The 20817-nt window shown below is 30.8% G+C and overlaps 1 protein-coding gene across 1 annotated transcript in view; it reads left to right on the plus strand.

The window, feature by feature from the left end:
- The first annotated feature begins 1361 nt into the window (after positions 1-1361).
- Positions 1362-20817, plus strand: part of p (WD40 repeat domain-containing protein pink) — a 79480-nt gene continuing 60024 nt past the window's right edge. The window contains 5 exon segments of the mRNA XM_076457058.1: positions 1362-1510; positions 10500-10637; positions 14129-14239; positions 17754-17815; positions 20380-20566. Of these exon segments, the coding sequence (XP_076313173.1) occupies positions 10533-10637; positions 14129-14239; positions 17754-17815; positions 20380-20566 (465 nt within the window). The 5' untranslated portion in view covers positions 1362-1510; positions 10500-10532.

Below are 20817 nucleotides of genomic sequence, written 5' to 3' on the forward strand. Positions count from 1 at the left end.
GTAAACTGTAGAGATACGTAGGCTTTAGGAAGATCTGGCATGTTCATAGTAAAGCAGAACATATTCCAAGAAAAATAATTATATACATACACCATCGTTATAATACTAATGATAAACTACTGACACCTAGATACATTACACAGACGAACGTGAAACTTTTAAAACTAAATATTAACTTAAAACCATACCTCTATTCATATGCACACACTATGAAAATAACATTCTTAATCCTGGACATACATACTCTTTACAACAATAGATAAAAATAACAAACAACATTAACCAAATATATCATATATAATTTAAGGTGAGAAGTTTATTTTACTTATCTAGAGGAGCTTTAACATAAAATTTCCCAATGTAACTATAAACCTTTAGTGCTTTGTAGTTGTCTGTTGAATAATATGTACAGCTTTCACACTCAAATTGATTTCGTATTTTTAAACTCACGTTCCTTTGAAGTTGTTTATTCTGGATTTGAACTAATCCGTATTTAAAAATAACATTTCAGTTCTATTTTTCTCTTCCATAAGTGACTACCCAAGAAGAATTTTCATACAATGCCAGAACTTGTCAGTTGGACTGAAAAACGATAGATGAACACGAAATACTATTCTGGCACACCTGTAATCTCGAATCTGCGATGTACAAATTAAGAGAAATCTAGAAAAAATATAAGCGACTAATCACAATGTTGTGATTACTATCACGTATCGCAGGCCTAATGAATTCTGGTTATTATTAGTTTTTATGCTTTAACAATTCTATATGATTCTGGTAATTAATTATATTTTTCGGTTTTGCAGATCTAATTATTTTATAAGATAAACTAAACACAAACCCTCTGTATGAAATACCACATTAATAATATTAGTAATAGAACTGATAAAGAAGGTCCATATATCTAAAGCACATAGGTTTCATTGTTGTTGTTTTTTAACGTTATTTACTAAACTTTTTTGTGCGAAACTTCGAGTTCTTTACCATCCATAGTTTATCTGAAATAAATAATGATTGTAACTGCATCAGTGAGTTTTGCTTCATCTTTTGAAACGTATCGTTGTATTGTACTGGAAACAAATCAAATCTTGAATAATAAGCGTAAACATAACTGTTAAAAAAATTCGAATGTTCGTTATCTCCTTTGAAATTCTATCACACCGAACATGCTCACTCTTTCAGTTAAGTGGGCGTTATAATGTGTACAGTCAATCACGTTAATAAAAAAGTTGGCGGTTGATAGTGATGACTAGCTGCCTTCTCTCTAGAAACAAACCTCTTTGAAATAGTGTCGTTAATAATTATGATTAAAAACAATTTCAATCACTTCTGTTTCTTCCAGCAGGAGACACTGTTGTATTAAGCACATGACCTACCGATGAAAATAAGGTTTTCTGTTTTAATGGTGAAAAATAACACTAGTCGTGTTCTTTAAGTATGTTAATCGAATATTGGTTAATTATCATATAAACTTATATTGCAAAATGATTTGAATGAAACATTAAGTTGTGTAAGTATAATATTTGTTTTGAAGGATTATGTTTGTTACTTTTATCAGCTATGTTGAGATACATTTTTATCATTACTGATATTAGTCCGGTGAGCACTACAACGTATTATAGTTATGTAAGTTTTAGTACCACTAGTACTACCATTTAATATGAATGTTTATACGCCTAAATTTAGTATGACTATTAAAGTATAATTAAACACTTGTAATTTCTGTATTTTAACAATATTGTTTTATTGTACGTCTTTGTCTCTTGTCCTCGCTAATGTCGACTTTGGCAGTGTTGCACATCCTTTTTTTTTATTACTAAAATGAACAAAATTGTGTCAGATTGTCATAATATTGAGTTACTTTGAAAGTTTTTAGCTCCTGTGTTTCAGTTCCACTACTAGTAAAAGTTGGTTAATATACTTGCATATTTATTAGTAGAGTGAAATGAAATAGGGAATTTACAAAAAAGGTCACACATTGAATAGTGGGGTGGAGACAGGTGTCCATCTTGCAGGTTATAGGGGTTTTACTTTTTTAGTGATGTCTGATTAAGAAACAAATCAAATCTTAAATAATAAGCATAAACATAATTGTTAAAAAAATTGAATGTTCATTATCTCTTGAAATCCTGTTGCACTAACCATGCTCACTCTTTCAGTCATGTGGGCATTATAATGTGTACAGTCAATCACACTATTTGTTGGTAAAAGAGTTGGCAGTGGGTAGTGATGGTTAGCTGCCTTCTCTTTAGTCTTACAATGCTAAATTAGGGACAGCTAGTGCAGATAGCCTTCTTGTAGTTTTGCACAAAATTAAAAACAAACCCCTTTGAAATAGTGTTATTAATAATTATTATTAAAATCAATTTCAATTACTTTTATTTCTTCCAGCAGTAGACACTTGTAATAAGCACATGACCTACTGATGAAAATAAGTTTTCCTGTTTTAATGATAAAAAACCAACATTAGTTGTGTTGTTTAAGTATATTAATCGAACAGTGGTTAATTATCATATAAACTTGTATTGTAAAATGATGTGAATGAAACATTAAGTTGTGTAAGTAGAATATTCCTTTTGAAGGATTATGTTTGTTACTTTTATCAGCTATGTTGAGATACATTTTTATCATTACTGATATTAGTCCGGTGAGCACTACAACTTATTATAGTTATGTAAGTTTTAGTACCAATAGTACTACCATTTGATATGAATGTTTTTATGTTTAAAAATAATATTGACTAGTAAAGTACTATTAAACACTTGTAATTTTTGCATATTAACAGTATAGTTTTATTGTATATCATTTTTTCTTGTCCTCGCTAATGTCGGCATTGGCAGTGTTGCACATCCTTTTCTTTTTTTTTACTGCAAAAATGAACACAGTTGTGTCAGATTGTCATAATATTGAGTTGGTTTGCAAATTTTTAGCTCCTCTGTTTCAGTTTCACTACTAGTAGTAAGGTTGGTTAGTATACTTGCCATCCTTGTTGGTATAAAAGTGTAATAGGGAATTTACAAGAATGTTACACATTGAGTATTAGGGTGGAGATAGGTGTCCAACTTGCAGGGTATAGGGGCTTCAACTACTTCTGTAGTGATGCATGATTAAGAAATTTAAGGTATGAGAAGTCTTATAGTTTTTATATTTGGTTTCTATAGTGTATAAAAAAAATTATAATGCATTTGCTTAAAGGAACTGGGCATTCTCATGTACATCCTTGTGGTCATAATGTCACTTCAAAAAGGTTTTGAATGGAAGAGACAGCTACCAGTGAGCAAAAGTCTGGATGTAGCTTTAAATAATGTTGCATGTAGATGTAAACATATAAGTTAGCTTGTATGTTAAAATAATGTCAAAGTCAAAAAATATTTAGAGGTAGGTTAGTACATTTACATAAAATGTAAAGAAGAATTTTTGATATATTACGTTAGTTATCTCCTTCTCCCTTACATTAATATAAATACAAAGAAAGCAGGAACATTAATGTGGTAGCAGGCAATTTGACTCAAGTTTATATTTCCATCACTACGATATATAAATCCACTTTCGTCAGTTATCTTTACTGTTCAAAACTGTATTTTCAACTTCATTCCATCACTATGAAACATCCCAAAAATTTTGAGAACTTTAACCCTTTCATGCCAGGCTCAGTATAATATACACAAATATTTATGCTCTTACCTTTTGATGTAGTATTTTACCTTTACAAACTTTAATATACTTTTAGTAAAGGTTGCAAGTCTTTTGTACACAAAGAATAAGGTTTTTATTTTTATTTTAGCTTGTAATTATTGGTAATTTGAGTTTCTGATTACAATGAAAATATAGACTTGGTATTTTGACATCATATACATCTAATTTTAACCAGTGCATCATTCAGTAAACCCTCCTGCATGGTAAGGAGACCTCCCAGAGAAGGTTTTGTACCTTCAGTTTACCTCCTCTGGGATCTGAAAATTCACTCACGTTTGCTGTACATGGCAACCCATAAAAGGGAGGATAGGATTCTGGTGGTTGAGTGGTTCAACCTCAAGACACCACTTTGGCCTTGAATTCCAATAGATGAGCACCATTGAGTTTGTCTCTCACAGGGTCAGTTGGCTGGTCCACTTGTGCTAGGATCAGCTGAGTTCTAGTGTTGAATGTTCTCAGTGGTGGTTGTGAACACTGTCTGATGCTGGTATTTGGGTATAGTGCTCACAAAACCTTGCCATTGCTGCAGTGTTCTTGTTTAGCACTGTAGTGTGTCCTCTTGTAGGGCTCCATGGTGAATGGGGATGGTGGGCACGTAAATGCATTCTTTTTACTATAATTACCCCAATCCATAAAAAAGTTAATAAAACTGGAAAGTAAAACAGATAATTGGAAAACAACCATGTGTGGATGATACTGTTGCACAGTCACTATCACAGTCAAATTCTGTACCTTGATTTCTCATTTTACATTCATTGTCTGAGAATTACTTTGGGTAGATGTTGCCCTTTTTTATTCAAAATGGATTAGAGGGGCTTGCTGGCCCCACAAACTCAGTAAGAAAGTTGCACTCTGAAGACATTTTGATGGAAACATTAATACCACAACACAACAAATTCCCCTGAATTTAAAGGCCATTGGAAATATACCCATCAGGGCTATTCCCCATGCAACTCTGAATTCTTCAAGAGGAGTTATTTTGAGAGGGATTTAAAGAATATTCCCGAGTGAAAGATCCTTATAAATATAGAATAATTCTGCCTACCAATGTTCTGATTTTGATGTTTTCATCACTATGTTCACCTGTGAGGTATGGCCATATATTCCCAACCATTTTGATGTTTCCATTCTTGTGGTTTGGTCATTCAGAGACATCTTGTTGTGGATCTTTAATTTTGCTGTAGTGGCAAAGATCATAACTCCTACATGTGCGAACTGGAACCACACTGTGTTAAATTGGTGGTTTACACACTCATAATTTTGATCTTGCCCTAAATGGGTGGAGGAGAAAAAGGAGCAATGTTTAAAAATTGTGAACAATATTATATATCCTAATTCTTGGAAATTAGTGTCCTCCACTTCATCTTGGACATATGCTTTTGCACTCCATTCCACTGCTATGATGGGAATGCAGACAGATCTCTCTGTGGCTAAGAGATTTGACTAATCACAGAGGTGCCAACCATTACGATTTTGGTGTATACATTACGACTATATGCTCATACAGACAAATATTATGACTTGTTGCAACTCCCAAATTATTATATATTATATAGGCCTATATAATAAAGTGATAAATTGTTCCTCAGGGCTTGAAAGGGGTGAAAAAAACTTTCTAGTGAGATGCAAATAAATTTTGATAATAAATAAAAGACATAGTCCAAATGGCTACTTGCGATAATCATGTTTGTGCTTGAAATAATAAAAAAAAAAATGTGTATCTCTGACGTGTACCAATAGTTTGAGTGCGGTGCTTCTCCATACTGGGTACGAGGGGAATCCATAGTTATGTCATCAGTGCTTGTAAGCCAATCAGCGCTCGCGTAGATGGGTATTTTTTGTTTTCTAAGTGGCATAAGAAACACCAATGTGATCGTTTACAAGATGGTAAAAAAAGGCTTCGTTCACCAGATTGTCTTGTTTCTGGCAAATCTAAAAGGACTAAAACTGAGAATCAAAAATTTAGGAAAGAGTATAGTGCAAAATATCTGGTCATTGCATCAAATGTCAGTCATATGTTTTATACAGTTTGTCACATTGATTTTTCTGTGGCACATGGTGGGATAAATGATTGTTCCAGACATACAAAATCAGTATCTCACCAACAAAAGGCTGAGGCAAAGACAAAAATGATGCAACCTTTCAGTGACTGCTCATGTCCACTTCCTTCAGCCCCTTCTTCTCATATATGCTTGCATCCATCTTCTTAGGTCTTGAGATGTTGAACAGTTATTTGTTCTTGACCTCAGTTGCTGGACTCTACACTTACTGACAGACCTGCACACTAAATCCAGGGTAGAATCCATGGTCAGTGGGCAGTATACTGTCCTTCCCCTTTCAGTTTTGTTCTCAGATGGCCAGGAAGTTGCTGATAATACTGAGTATTATCAGTACATTAGTGAAAGCCTTTCTCTTTCCTTTCAGGCTAATTGTCTCTATGACTGTAATTGCCATTTACATTTCTGGAACTTCGTGTTGCTCTTCATCGGTCTGACAGTACATCAGTTGAATCTGATGATATTCATTATGAAATGCTGAGCTATCTCTCTCTCCTGCCTATCTTGCAATTCTTCTGTTTTTTTTTTACTGGATCTGGCAGGAAAATGTTTTTCCTGATGCTTGGCACTAAGATATTGTCTTCCCTTTTTCCAAGCCTGGGAAATATCTCAAGATTCTTTAAAACTATTGTCCAATTCCTTGACAAGCTGCCTCTCTAAGGTCTTAGAAAGGATAGTTAATGCTCATCTTGTTTGGTTCCTTGAATCAAACAACCTCCTCTTGCCCACCCAGTGATGTTCCAATGACATTGCTCTACCAAGGACCACCTGATTCAATTTGAAACATCGATCAGAGAAGTAAACGAGGCTATGCAAAATGAATTATTAAAACTTTAAAATAAGTTTGAGTTTTATGCAAATACTTTATTTAAAAAAGTCTGATTTATTTGTCTACAACATACTTTTCATATTTACTAAAATGTTGTCAGTTTTCATGAAGATAAGCATAATAAATTTGGGATTATAGTAATTGTTAATTATTTAGTATAGGCTTGGTCCATTGCATGAGGAACACTGTTAATGAGGGATGTGATATGTTCACTTTTAGCTTAGGCTTACAAGTGTATAGAGATCATAAAACTAGTCTAAAACAAAGGGAAGTTACTGGGAAATGGCTCAAATAAAACACACAATGAAGAAAATAAGTTTGAAAACTATTTAAAACATGTACAGTTGAGGGTACTATCAGTAACTATTATCAGTTCAAAGCTTATTTTTCCATTGACATTGCTATTTGGATGGTTGTAATCACAATCTATCTATAATTAATTGTGTTGTAACAATCCTGGTTGTTGTATGTTTTTATACACAGTACAATCTCTCAAAATTGTATATTTTACATGAATATACCAGCTGTTTGGAGCACAGTTTAAAGCTGTACATTGTTTCATGACAGTAAAGGTTTTTGTGGCCAATATTAATACAAATATAAATTTTAGAAAAACATTACTTAGAACAATGTGTGTAAAGAGAATATTTGTTAGATTACTATTTTCATTTGTGTAATACTTGTACCCATTAAAATAACATTTTAATAATTGTTTCTAAGTATTTCTTAATGCAATTTTTATCTTTATATCTGCATTTCTTGAGTGTTTTTTCTAGAAAATAGCATTAATTTTTTAACTATTATGTGTTTTGCAAGTCACAATAAACTTTTATTTGCATTTCAAGAATTTCAATAAATAATACTGTTTGTTTTCTTTATCAAATTCTAAGAACATTGGAATCATTCTTTAAAACAGAATAGACCAGAATGTGAATTTGGAATACCAGCGAGTAAGATGAAGTCTTCAACAGTTTATAAGATGTAATGTGATAATAGTTGGCATCATATTAAAAACCATAAATATGCAATTACCATAATTACATGATTTTTAGATAAAATTGACAAAAAGGAAGCTTGAATATTCTTAATTAAAACATTATGGAAAGTGTAATTTGATGTGTTATTCATATTATAGAATATAGATCATATTATAATTTGTTTTTCCTAAATTGTTATAATTGTATATTGTAAGTAGCATATTTAAATTACTATGTACTTCAATAGTCTGTATCATGTAAGTATTTATTTCATTTAGACATGAATTATATTTTAACTTATGGCCTGTGGTTCATGTGAATACTTTGAAATTAATGCTACTTGTACATGCATATTGAGCTATTAGACTAAAGATCCAATAATAATTCCCATTTTTCCTAATTGTTCAGTGAATCGACGAGGAAGAGTTTTGTATTTGACTTTATTTTAACTTCTAATATTTATATGGTTGAGAGGGTGGAGATTGTGGGATATCTGGCTACACATGATCATTGCTTAATTAGGTTTGTTGCATATGGCTATCATGAATTGTGAAATTCTGTCTACAAAGTTAATTATGAATGGGGCAACTGAATTAATTGGCAATACAGATATAATGTGGAAAATCTTTTAAAATGTTTTAACTATTCAAGATAATCATACTCCTCAAATAAAAAATATGGCTTCATATAAAAATGTGGGTTGACTTGTAAAGGATAAAATTAAACAACAAAATTATTAATTTGAGAAGCTTAAATTAATTTATGATGTGAAACTTAGAGGACTGTAGAAGATTAAGAGAGTTAATTGAACAGGAAATTAGGAAATTGAAAAGGATATGTGGAAAGAATTTTGGCTGAAAATTTAAAAAGGAATTTTTTTAAATATGTGAATTATAATAAAGTATTAATTAGGATAGGAGTAGAGCCTTTGAAGGATAATAAAGAAATATTCATATCTGGTAGCTGGATTGTACTACTTTTTCCTTCAGTTCTCACTTATGAATATTCAAGTAATATATCTTATCCTGAACAGTTTCTAGATGTAAATGAGATTGCAGAAGATTATTAAGAAAAACTGGAAAATATAAAGAATGATAAGGCTCCTGGGCCAGATATTTTCCCAAGAGTTTTGGTAGATATTAAGGATTATATATGCAAGCCACTTGCTATGTGTTTTTTTTTTGTTTTGTAAGCAGGTACGAGAGAGCTGGATGTTGGCTAATGTTATTTCTCTCTCCCGGGGAGGTGATAAGAATTGTTCTTGCAGTTGAAAATCTATAAAAGGTGCTTTGTTAAGACATTTAACAAAGTTTAAAAGTTTGCTGGGTAGTCAGTTTTCAACAGGTAAAATCATGCCTTAATCTTTTGATGTAATTTGAAGAGACTGCTTATGTGGATGAGGGAATGGAAATAGATTTGGTGTATTTTAATTTTCAAATAGCTTTTGACAAGGTGTCATATAGAAGTCCTGTTCCCATGAGTAATTGATTTCATCACTTGTTATCTGGCCGATGAAGGTGTGAAGAAAATAGGGCCAACAATTCGACATCTGGAAATCTCAACCCACACACCAACCTTGAAATCATGTAGGGGTGTCTCATGCAAACTTTGAGGATTATTGGATTGCCACAATCTTGAATTTTGTGAATTAATGTAACCCGAGAGATGGAACCATGCTTCTTCGGTGAAAAAGGTCACATCCCACACATTAGCTGTATTCTCTTCAATAAATTGGTTAAACCATCTGCAATAGTGTATTCGTTTTTCATTATCAGTTGCTTCCGGTTCTTGTACTGCCATTATTTTGTATGAGAAGAGCTTTCATTTCTTTCTGACGGCCTTATGAGCAGTTCCAAGACCAATATCATGCTGCTGAGCTAACTTTCGTTATGATTTTGATGGACTCTACATCACACTGTCAGAAATATCTAACAGTTTCTTCTCCGATAGCTTTGCTGGCCTTCCACAGCATTTGGCATCATTCACTGATCCTGTTTCCCGAAACTTATCAACAAGGTTACAAACTGCATTGTGATGTGGAACAGATGTATCTGGGAATTTTTCAACAAATCGCTGTCGCACCACATCTGTGTATCTACCACCTTCTTGGAATACATGTTCGACGAGCCATACATGTTCTTCAGTTGTTAAAACCATATTGGGATCAAAATTTGAAATATAATAATATATTATTACAAAACTGCACAGTGACTTTCCAAACACCCTGTATATTAATGTTTTTTTTCATTCTAATTTCTATTGTTCATTCTGTATTATCAGAATTTACTCTCGTTTTATTAAGCCTCATTATTAAATAACATTTATTTGGAATAGTTTAACCATTGATTGCTATGTAGTTTTATTGCTTTTAAACTTATTTGCTGTATTTTGTAAATTTGAAATGTACCTAAAGTTATCACTGAAATATTTGTGTAGTGTGACATAAACATATTTTAGATATTTATTTTTCCATGACTTGGTAAAAAGATAAGCTGAAAGTTAAATGTATGTTAATGGTTATTTCATTAAGTACTTCATCTTATAGAATGAAGTTGTTTGAATATAGACAACACATGAAATATATACTTCAAGGTTTTTAATTTTGACAAACATGTTCAAATCAACTTAATGTTAATTATGGGTAATTTAGTTAAGAGATATGTTTTTTTACTTTACTAATTTCATATTATGGTATGTATAAATCTTAAGTATTGTGTAGTACCACAATGTAGTAGTGTTAACTAGAATTTTAGAGATGTGTATTTTATCCTAACTTGTAAAAGTAACTTGGTTATTTTTGTGTTTGATAGCTGACAATGTGCGTGTAGTTTTAATGTAGGTCATACTTGCTATACCTGTACTATGACATTCAGACTTACCTCTAAAACATTTTTGAATAAGAATGTTTAACAGATAGTAATTTTAGTCAAATTTTTGCAGGTGGTTACTTGGATTTTTGTCAACGGCTTTGCCATGGAAACAGATAAGAGTGTTGGGGTTCAATCAAGGCATATTCTTTTTGAACCAGACTCTATGGAGGACATTTTTACAGCAATCAAGAGTAATTCTAGAGTCAAGGTACATAATGCCATTTTTACATGCTGGCTAGGAATATTTTTTGAGAGGGTATTGCATGTACATATTATAATACTGTTATGAATTTTTGTATTATATTTTCCCACATGGTTATTCCTTAATATATGTGATATTTCTGGTTGTTGTTTTTTGCAACTGCAAAAAATGCAAGTGAGCTCATTAAAGTATTTTATTTATAACTTGAAAACTGTAAGAATGTGTTTTATAGGTTCAAATTTTCAATTTCAGAACATTCAGTATGACAATAATATTTGATTTATTTTTCATCTTAATTTTATGCACTGTTTTCATGAGTGTATATACTCTCTCATGAAAACTTCTAATGGGTAAAGGTTTTAATCTTTATTACTTTGCATTATTGAAGGTATGCTCTCAGAGATGAACAGTACTTGTAATAACTTAGGCTGGGATCCTTCAGTAACTAGTTGCTCTTCCAAGGTGACAGTCATAAAGTAATAAATATTCCTTATTTTAATGTTATTGATTGTATTATTGAATTTTCTCAAATCTTATTTTCACATTTGGCAGTTACAGAAGACTTAACTACTTATTACTCTTTCACGCCTGCTTTGTGTATTCTGTTAAGTGACAAAAGTTTAAGTTGGCTTAGTTGTGTTAGACAACCACATAATATGTTTAACATATTGTTTTTATTACAGTCTCTCTGTACATCATTAGTAAGTTTATGGGTTTATAACATGAAGATCAGGGGTTTGATTCCCTGTAGCAGACAGAACACAGATAGCCAACTCTATAACTTTGCTCTGGAATTTAGTGTTTAAAATATAATGGGCTTGATATTAATATCTTGTGTATATATAATTAATTATGATCATGCTTTGCCATATTAGAATAGGTGTTCACACTGTAACGGCTGTTTTCTTAACAAATGTCCTATACACATCGTGTTTTGACAACTACTATGTTTTTTGTGTTCCATCTGGCCTGATGACTCATTATTGGCAATTGTTATAACAAACATAGTTTGAAATAATATTATTCAATGTAATTTTGAAAAAGACTAAGGGAACTGAATAGAGAAAGTAGTATTCAAAATATAATAACCCTAATACCAATGTCTTATGACAGGTATGATTAGTTATGAATTTATGAAAAGTTTGAATGAAGAAATTCTTAAAGTAGTTAAATTGCATTTAAGTGATCTTTTGGATCTGAGAGAGTTGAGGAAAATCATGGGATTGGTAGAGGAAGATGTTCTTTTACTACATATGTTATTATAGATAAGAGGAACAATTAATATAATAGGAACCATTTCCAGTTTGATCATTTTAAATATTTTATATGTGCTGTCATGGTAGTTTTCTCTTATTATTTATCATATGTTGTTTTTACATTTAGAACTAATCCCTTCCCAAAAATATACAAAAACTCCTAATTTTTGAGTGTCCATAGGGTATAACACTGGTATTTTTCAACCCAAATCTTTGTGTTTTTTCCCCAACTTTAAGTGGATGGATATTGTGAATTACGCTGTGATAATAACATTTTTCTGGCAATCTGCTGATTAATTTTTATACAATTTTCAGCAAGATTCTTTACCTTTATAACAACAAATAAAAACAGCACTTTTAAGTGGTGTTTAAAACTTTTTATATATACCTTTTTTTATTTCATTTTAGGAAGTGTGATATCTTAATGCTGGACTTACAATTTGAAAGCATATTAAATATTAAGAAATCAAAAGTGATGACTTGTTATATCCACTGAGGGCATGCAACTCCTGGTTAAAAAAAAAAATATATATATATATTTTTTTTTTATTAGAGTGATTGTTGCTTATGTCAGTAGCTTTTAAAGTACCAGTGGCCCAAAGGTTATTTTCATGTCATGGCGTATATATTCATATACATAAAACAAGGTGAGAATGAGCAAATAGTGATGAATAAAACTTCTTTTGAAATTGTTTTGTAAATAACCGAACAATTTATATTTGTAATCAACAGTGAATCTAAAACTACTGATATATGCAATTAATGCATACACATACATACATCTTAATATTACTCATTAAAACTACAAATAAATAGTATTTTATATATGTTTGTTTAAACTTTCTGGATTGTGTATGTTGAATTAGGTCTAATTTAAATTAGTTGAGCTGATAAGGTCTTCTGAGGTTTTTCACTTAATGTATGTTAACTTGAGATATGGTGAAACACTCCCTTGAAAATTGACTTGTACTTTAGTTCTCTAGTTGTTACACTGATAAACATCATGGTGTGGAATGAGGTAAGCTTTGAAATATTTGTAGGTACTTTGATAACTTTGGTAGGCTTGCACAGTTGCCTTAAATAAACCATCTAACTTTTTAATGAACTAAAGTTGATTATCTATACATGATAATAGCCAGTGTAGCTACTATAGCATAATGAAAGTAGACAGTTGGTTTTCTATGGATGAAGTTCTTTAGTGGACAAAGAGCTATTATTTGGGCATGATTATAGTTTTTTCATTCTACATTACAACTTCTACAGTTTTTCCATGCAGTTTTTCTAATTTATATTTTTTTGCTTTACTCGAAACATCTGTATTTATTTTATAGCTTCATTACTGTAGGCCTTCTTCCTTTTTTTAAACTTTTTATAATTTAGTAAATAAATACAGAACATGTTAGATACTACTGGAATGACAATCTGTTGTTTAATTTTATTGATGCTAAATCATAATGATTAACCACTGATTACTCTTACCCTCCTAAACCTCTGTATGAAACATTGTACATAGATAACTAAACTGAAATCAGATTTTTCTTATTATAAATTTTGTGATAAGTTTGAAGTTGTTTTTATTATTGTATAACTATAAGTATTGCTTAAACAAAAAAAAAAACTGTTGTGAGCTAGTGGTTTGTGGAGAGAAGTGTGTATCATATAGTTATTGAGCTATACATTGTTTATGACATAGTTTTGAAACTATACAATGTGTGTGTTCTAGAGATATGGAACTTACATTGTGTTTATTATGAAGATGTTAAGCTATATATTGTTTTTATTATTTAGATATTGTGTGTATCATCTGTTTTTCTTACAAGCTTTTAGCTTTTTAATATGTGAATCATTTAAAACTTTTTAGCTAGCGTAGAAATGTTTATTCGCTCTTCTATAAATAAACAATGAAGGATAGTGTTAGTTTTTCAATGAGTGACATCTCTTATGAAAAAAGTTAATTTGTAATATATGATTTAGTCAATGCAATTTTGATTTATTTTAAAGCAACATTAAATTGCCCTGCATTGTAAGTGTTAGGAAAGTGATAAATAATTTGGTAATTTATTTTTAAAATGTTTTGAAAGGAGAAATAAACTACTGACTGATTTAACACTTAATTTCATAACAGTATTTATGACTGCACTTAGTGTGATCTATTATGAATTGTCCAGTGAAAATGAAATGTATTTGAAATTGAAAATTTGGAAATGTTCACCTTATTTTTCTATTACTTTGAATTTTCAGTATACTTGCTTTCATGTGTCTGAACATTATCTGGCTTTAGGAGCAACGAGTGGAGGAGTTTATCTTTTCAAGCGTGTGAATCTTTCCTTTTTGAGGACAGTGACTAGTAAGGTATAGTTCTTGCTATTTATACATACAGTATAGAATAAATCTTTCTATTAAATATGAACTTTCTTGTCAAGTACAGTGTGTATTTGGAAATTTATTGTCATGAACAAAATCCATTCACATAAGTATGTGGGAAGAAAAATTATTACATATCCACCATTATTAGAAATTGGAGACTTATCCATATGATGTTTTGACCTGCTGAACTCTGACATGTTTTGTGATAAGTAAGGTATGCTTTATATCACATAACTTAGATAGTTCTAATGGCAGTGACATAACTTTGGTTTCAGAAGTGGGGGAACACTTTCTATAATTAGGGTATGCATGAGGTATTATCAATAAACAACCTACTCTCCTTGATGAGGTATGGAGGACGTGTTCTCCAGCACCTTATTAAACATTATGGCTACATATTTTTTATGTTTGTCTGTGGTAGGAGGTCAAAGATTTCAGGTAGTTTCAAAGCTGTTTATATATTTTTTATTTTCCCATTGTACTGCATTTTTTAATATTATAATTTTGTTTGTTATGAAAATGATCAGTTGAGAGCTTCTCAATCAAGCATGAAGATTAATATAGTATTAACATGGAGACTACATGAAAATATAATGTCTGAGTGTATGTGTTATAAAATAAATGTTCAGAGGATAAAAAAATTCACCCTCCTTTTGTAACTCAAACTAGTTAAGTTATATTTAGTGAAAAACTTACAGTAGAAGGTGTAAGTATAGTTCATAAAGTAATGTTATCATTTTCAGTTTTAAAGGAAGGAGTTGGCTAACTTTTCTATATTTAATATTCATGAGGGTGAATTCATAGAAAATCTTATTTCGCTATAACATCTCAGTGTTTAAGTGATTGAGTTTTACCTTCATTGTTTTTTATTCCACATGAAAGCATTTACCCCAATATCTTTGTATATTCTTTTTTCATTCATGAGTAAAGAGCCCAGAATTGTAATTGTGGTAATTGACTATAGAGAAATGGGATGTTTTAGCTTTGTAATGTTTTTTTCAATGTTGGATTTTCTATCAGTTAAAGTACCAGTTTATAAAATGTTTGGTGATCCTGAAGTTACATCATGTATATTTCCTATTTTGAGTATTTAATTTAATTATTCAAGGAATATTTAATAATAAGAAATAGGGCATAAATGTCACATTATGATGCTATTTTACTACTGGCATTGTGAGAATTCTTGTTTAATATTCTCAAAAAAACTAGAAACATAGTTTTCTGTCTTGGGCTGAAAGTATGTTGAGGCATGTACATAGATAGATGTCATGTACCATGAGATGGAAAATTAGAAGATAAAAGGAGAGTCAGTTCAGATTCAGAAGATACAAGTAATTGTTACTTTTCTCTCCTAAGCAGCATTTTTTCATTTCTTTACTTGTTCATATACAACACAGTGTCCTGTTTATAAATTTCTCTTTCTATCTTTATATGTAAATGAATGATTACACGGTACTGGAGCACCATTTTGGATTTCTGAATTCTGCTTTCTCTTAAATGATTTATTTTCATAAATCTAAAATTATGAATTTCAGTTGATGCACAAATGTGACATTTCCCACAAATGATGGCATAAGATGATGGTAACAAAATAATAAGATGAACATAATGCAATGAAGTTTCTAAAAAAATAATGTAAAATATTCTGATACATAAATTATAGTAACATAACTATCGTTTTTTAGTGTTAACACTTTAAAAAGTCACAAATGTTTTGTATTTATTGAGTATTGCTGTTTATACTGGTTTACGAGTATTGTGAGTACAAACTGGAGGATAAGTTTAAAAAATACAGTATTTGCTTCATCTTGAACAGGTTAATGTTTGATTTTGTGCTGTTATTATACATGTAGTACAATTTTATAGAAAAGAAAATACTGTTAGCTTTAGAAACATTATTAGTATGCTATGGAAAAGCATATTTAACACGACACTAAATATTAAACACAAAATATGTTGTTCGACATGATGGATATTCCCTTAAAAAGAATAGATAGAAAATATTTTTTAAACACATTTCATACAGTTGGCCATTTGTATTTTGGTTTGTTGTATTAAGTTTTGTAGAAATAGATGTAATAGTTTGAGTTAAATGTCACTTTTGGTATTAAATGGCATTGGTAACACCTAATTTGCAAATCTCTCCATCCTCATCAATATGCCCTCTATCCTGGTATTGTTTATAAGCACCTTACTTAGATAATCACTTTTTTTCGTATTCTGTGACAAAGTGTTCAATGTTGTTCCATTATGAATTGCAATTTTCACCCTGCATCATGGATTTCTGCAAAATTATAGTTTCCTTTTAAAAAGAAAAACAAAAGAAAGAAGTGATATGTATGGGTATGGATTCCCATATTACTGTTGTCAGCATAGGGGCTAATCTAACCTCCTCTATTCATTTTTTGTTATCTGGTGTCTTTTTATGGTGAAGGGTGGGGGCCACTTCAGTTGAAGTTGTTAGGAGATGAAGACATGCATTTGACCTATGGTAGTTTCTTCTAGGGCTTCTGAAGTTGTCTTTTTGTTGCTTCTGGAGAGAGTGTGGACTCTGCCTTCTGATATTTTTTTTTACTAAGTAGGCTTTTCTTTGGTCCAATTTGGGTAAAATGTCTACTGAGGGGATACTGTTTAGTTTTTTCTCCTTCACCTGATATTCCTGGTTCATGCTAGGAGATTTACTGTTTTATTATGGGATGGGATAAATAGACCTTTTTCTCTCATTTGTCTATTTGAATACTTTGGTCTTCCCTCTCTAGGTGGATGTTTATTTTGTTTCCACAGAAGTAAAATCATTTTTCTTTTTTTGGATACCAGGGTTCCAGGTTGGTTCATGTGATCCTTTTGAACCAGTTACATTGTCTTGTATCTGTTTGATTCTCACTCTTGCTTTATGATGTTTTCTCCCCCTGAAAACTGTTGACCTCCTATCAATGATCCCCAGTTGAATTTGCAGTCAAATGGAGTCTTCTTCTGGCTTCTATCTTAGTCAAATGGATTACTTCTGTTTTTTCAGTAGAGATACTTTGGGGGAGGGAGTTTGTCTACTTGCTATAGTCTGTGTCTTTATGTGGCTTCTTTTTACTGTCATTTGATGTTCAGGAGTGTCTCTGAGGTATTTTTATTGAGAACTAACTTTGCCCATTTGCTATTTTGTTGTTGTTGACCTCTAGACTTTCTTTGACTCTAGTGGCTGAATAGATTCAGATATTTCAACTATTAGTTTCAAGGCCCATCCATTCAGGCCAAGCAGTGACCTTGGCATTGGTGTATGTTGTATTTAAAATAGCTCTTTGCTAAGTGGAAGTAAGAATTGTTATTAAACTTCTGTTGAATTTCAAACTGTCTTTGTAGGTGATGGTTCTATGTTGAAATAATTTTAAAATATGTAATTTTAGGAAGTTTGTTGACTTTGTAACAAAAAGTGTTTATAGCGAGTAAGTAAACAAGACCTTTGTGAAAATTAAGTACAGAAAAACTTGTTTGTATTGTATTATAGGAAGGTGTTATCACACAAGTTGCTCTGGCTCCAGATGACAGTGTCATAGGGTTTTCCACAAGGTGCGTATTACTTTATATGTAAAAGATAAAAAGTTGTATGTTATAAAATAAAGCATTATGGAGTTCAAGAGACATAACTTTTATTTAGGTGAGCATTAAGTTTTTGAAAAGAACAAATATAAAATGAACATAATTTACAGTGTGATAATATGTATGAAAAACTGTCATTAATATGTAAATCCTTTGTTTGAGGTTTCTATAAATTGACAATCAAATCTGGAATGAGTAATCAGTGAATGTTCAAATAGTAATTTTGTTAAAGATAAAATAGCTTGTTTAACACAGTTTGATTTTTAATTTTTCATAGTGAATATTTTTATAAAATTCAAGTTGTGAAAATTCTGTAGCAGATTATAACATGCATTGGTTTTCTGTAACGTGTAATTATGTATTTTATATGTCCACAATTTAGCACGTTCATCAGGTAGGCTTTGAATAGCATGTTTAAGTTGTAAACAGAACTGTGTCTTAGAAAGAGAATGTTGATTCATAATCATATATACTTATTTTTTTAAAGTAGTTAGGCAATTAGCCACCACTTAGTTTCTTAATTGGTTTCTATCAGAAATAACAGCTGTTCTGCATCATGGCCTGTACTTAGTTTCTAATCTACTGGTATTACATTATACAATGAAATAATGTATTAGATATAATTAAAATATGCTTCTCAGCTTTATGAATATTTTTGTAGTTGATTTCTGAAGTTCTAGACAAGCAATAAACAGTTTAGAGTTGGTCCTTAAAGTGAAGTTTCATACATCTTGAACTCTTTCTAGGATAATCAACATGAAGTCATGAACAGAATACTTGAGTGTTTAAAGCTTAATATTTATTGACACACTCACTTATATAATTTGTAATTCATATTGTAAACTTCAATAAAAAAAGGAAATCATAATTAAAGCAATATTAAAAATGGATGCTATAAAATTAAAACTGTTTGGCAAAAAAATAAAACTGTTGTTTTTGGTGTTTTTTATAGACTTAATTATTATGTAACATAAATTTTAAACTCTGTAAGTGAAAGTGCCATTAGAATTTTATAAGTTTCAGTGTCTGATTACACAGGTCTGCAAATTTAATATTCATTTTTTCTATCCCATAAGCATTTTTTATATATTGGGAAGAAAAACTTACTTAGATGAAATTATTATTTCATTTACCACAATGAATATATTTTGTTTGTTAATGGAAATGTGAAAAAAACTGTAAAGAGAAGAATAGTGATGTCAAACAAATGTGCATCCTGATTTGTTCTGATTTTTTGTGTGTGAAATTTGTCTTTTACTCTCAAAACTACATCTTGCAGTCTTTCTTTTATGCTTTACATTGTGATGTTTTGTGAAACTGTAAATGGTGGAGAAAAATGGATATCATTTATGGATTTAGCATACATGAATTACAAGAGAATGTATAAAAATTTCAAGACAATGAAACCATTGCAGCCCTGTTTATCTCTTCAATAAATACTTGTTAGGAAATTTAAAAAATATTGTCCAAAACTACTCCAGTTACATCATATTAATACCTACATAATAATTGTGATCTAAATATTAGGTTTGTAGTAATATTCATGTAAAAACTGAACAAAATGTGATATGTTTACTTTGAACGTAAAAGTATAATACATGTAGTGAGACAAGCTGGTTAAAGATTCAACTGGATGTAAAGTGGATATTGTCCAAGAAATGGTATGTAATTTTAAATAACACTAGTACTCAATATAAATTTAATTTTTCAGACAGAATAAAACTGCACATAGACACGTTTCTTTTGTTTGTTAATGTTGCGGTGCAACGAGAAATGCTTTTTGTTCAGCTTCAGATTTCTCTGCACATGTAAGTCTGTGAAGATCACTCCTTTCTTAAATTTTCTGTCATTTAGATGTAAAGAATACTGATGTGACAGAACTGAAAAGAAAGTATTGTCATATTTAATGTTAAATATTTCTGTATGTGAGCCTTCACTGTGTGACACACATCAACATTAATAAAAAGACCGACATTTGAAGGTCATTGAACTAAAGCTTATTTTTAACTTGCATGTTGGGCAACTAAACTGCTTGATTAAAAAATCAAGTGAAATAAGTTGATTCATACTCATAGAAAATAACATTTACTGATATATGTAGATTGAATAAATGTTAATTTAGAAGAACCTGTAGTGAAAAGTTAGGAAATCTTTCTCATACTTATTGAGTTGGTTTATATTGATTTTTTATAGGTTTATATACATAGATAGTTCTAAATCAAATTTTTCATACATTCTTATTTATATAAATTTAAAGACTGTCTTTGATGAGTTTACACAGCTGTGATGCTCAGCACAGTATCTTGAGTCTAACCATAAGTACCAATTCATGATTTAGTTGTGCTGTAGTATATTTCTAGATTTTCAAGATATATCCAGCAGAGAATCTATATACTTATTGTGCTGAACAGAAAGTTTACTTCAATAGATTTTGTAATTTTAATAGAATAATTATTAATTACTGTTACAACTTGACATATTATGAACAAAAATTATTTTTCATGTGGACATGATATATTTGTTTTGTACTTTAGTCGGGGTCATGTTATTGCCTTTGAACACAATGCTGAAAAGGCACCAAACCAACAGCAACGTTTGCAGGTGTCTTATGAACATAAAGGAAATCAAATAACTTGTCTGCAGTGGAATAGTGCATCTTCCCGACTTTTTAGTGGAGATGATCAGGGTCGAGTATCCGTAATGAATGTATCCACTTCAAAGGTTAGTCATTATTTTTCCTATTACTTAGATTTTATTTTTTTGAAGACTTGAAAAATATAAATTAGAAACAATGTATTGATAAAGGCAAAAACAAGATTATTTAATATCAAAGAATTGCTCAGGACGTTGAATGAGAACCAAAGGAGAAACTTTTAAAATGTCAAGTGATCAGTTCTGCTGTACCGATGTGAAAATGTGGACCTATGTGCTGAAACCAAGCAACAGTTGGAAGTGTTAGAGTATGGTGTTAT

Source organism: Tachypleus tridentatus, chromosome 9, assembly GCF_004210375.1.
Source record: "Tachypleus tridentatus isolate NWPU-2018 chromosome 9, ASM421037v1, whole genome shotgun sequence".
NCBI classification, from domain to species: domain Eukaryota; kingdom Metazoa; phylum Arthropoda; class Merostomata; order Xiphosura; family Limulidae; genus Tachypleus; species Tachypleus tridentatus.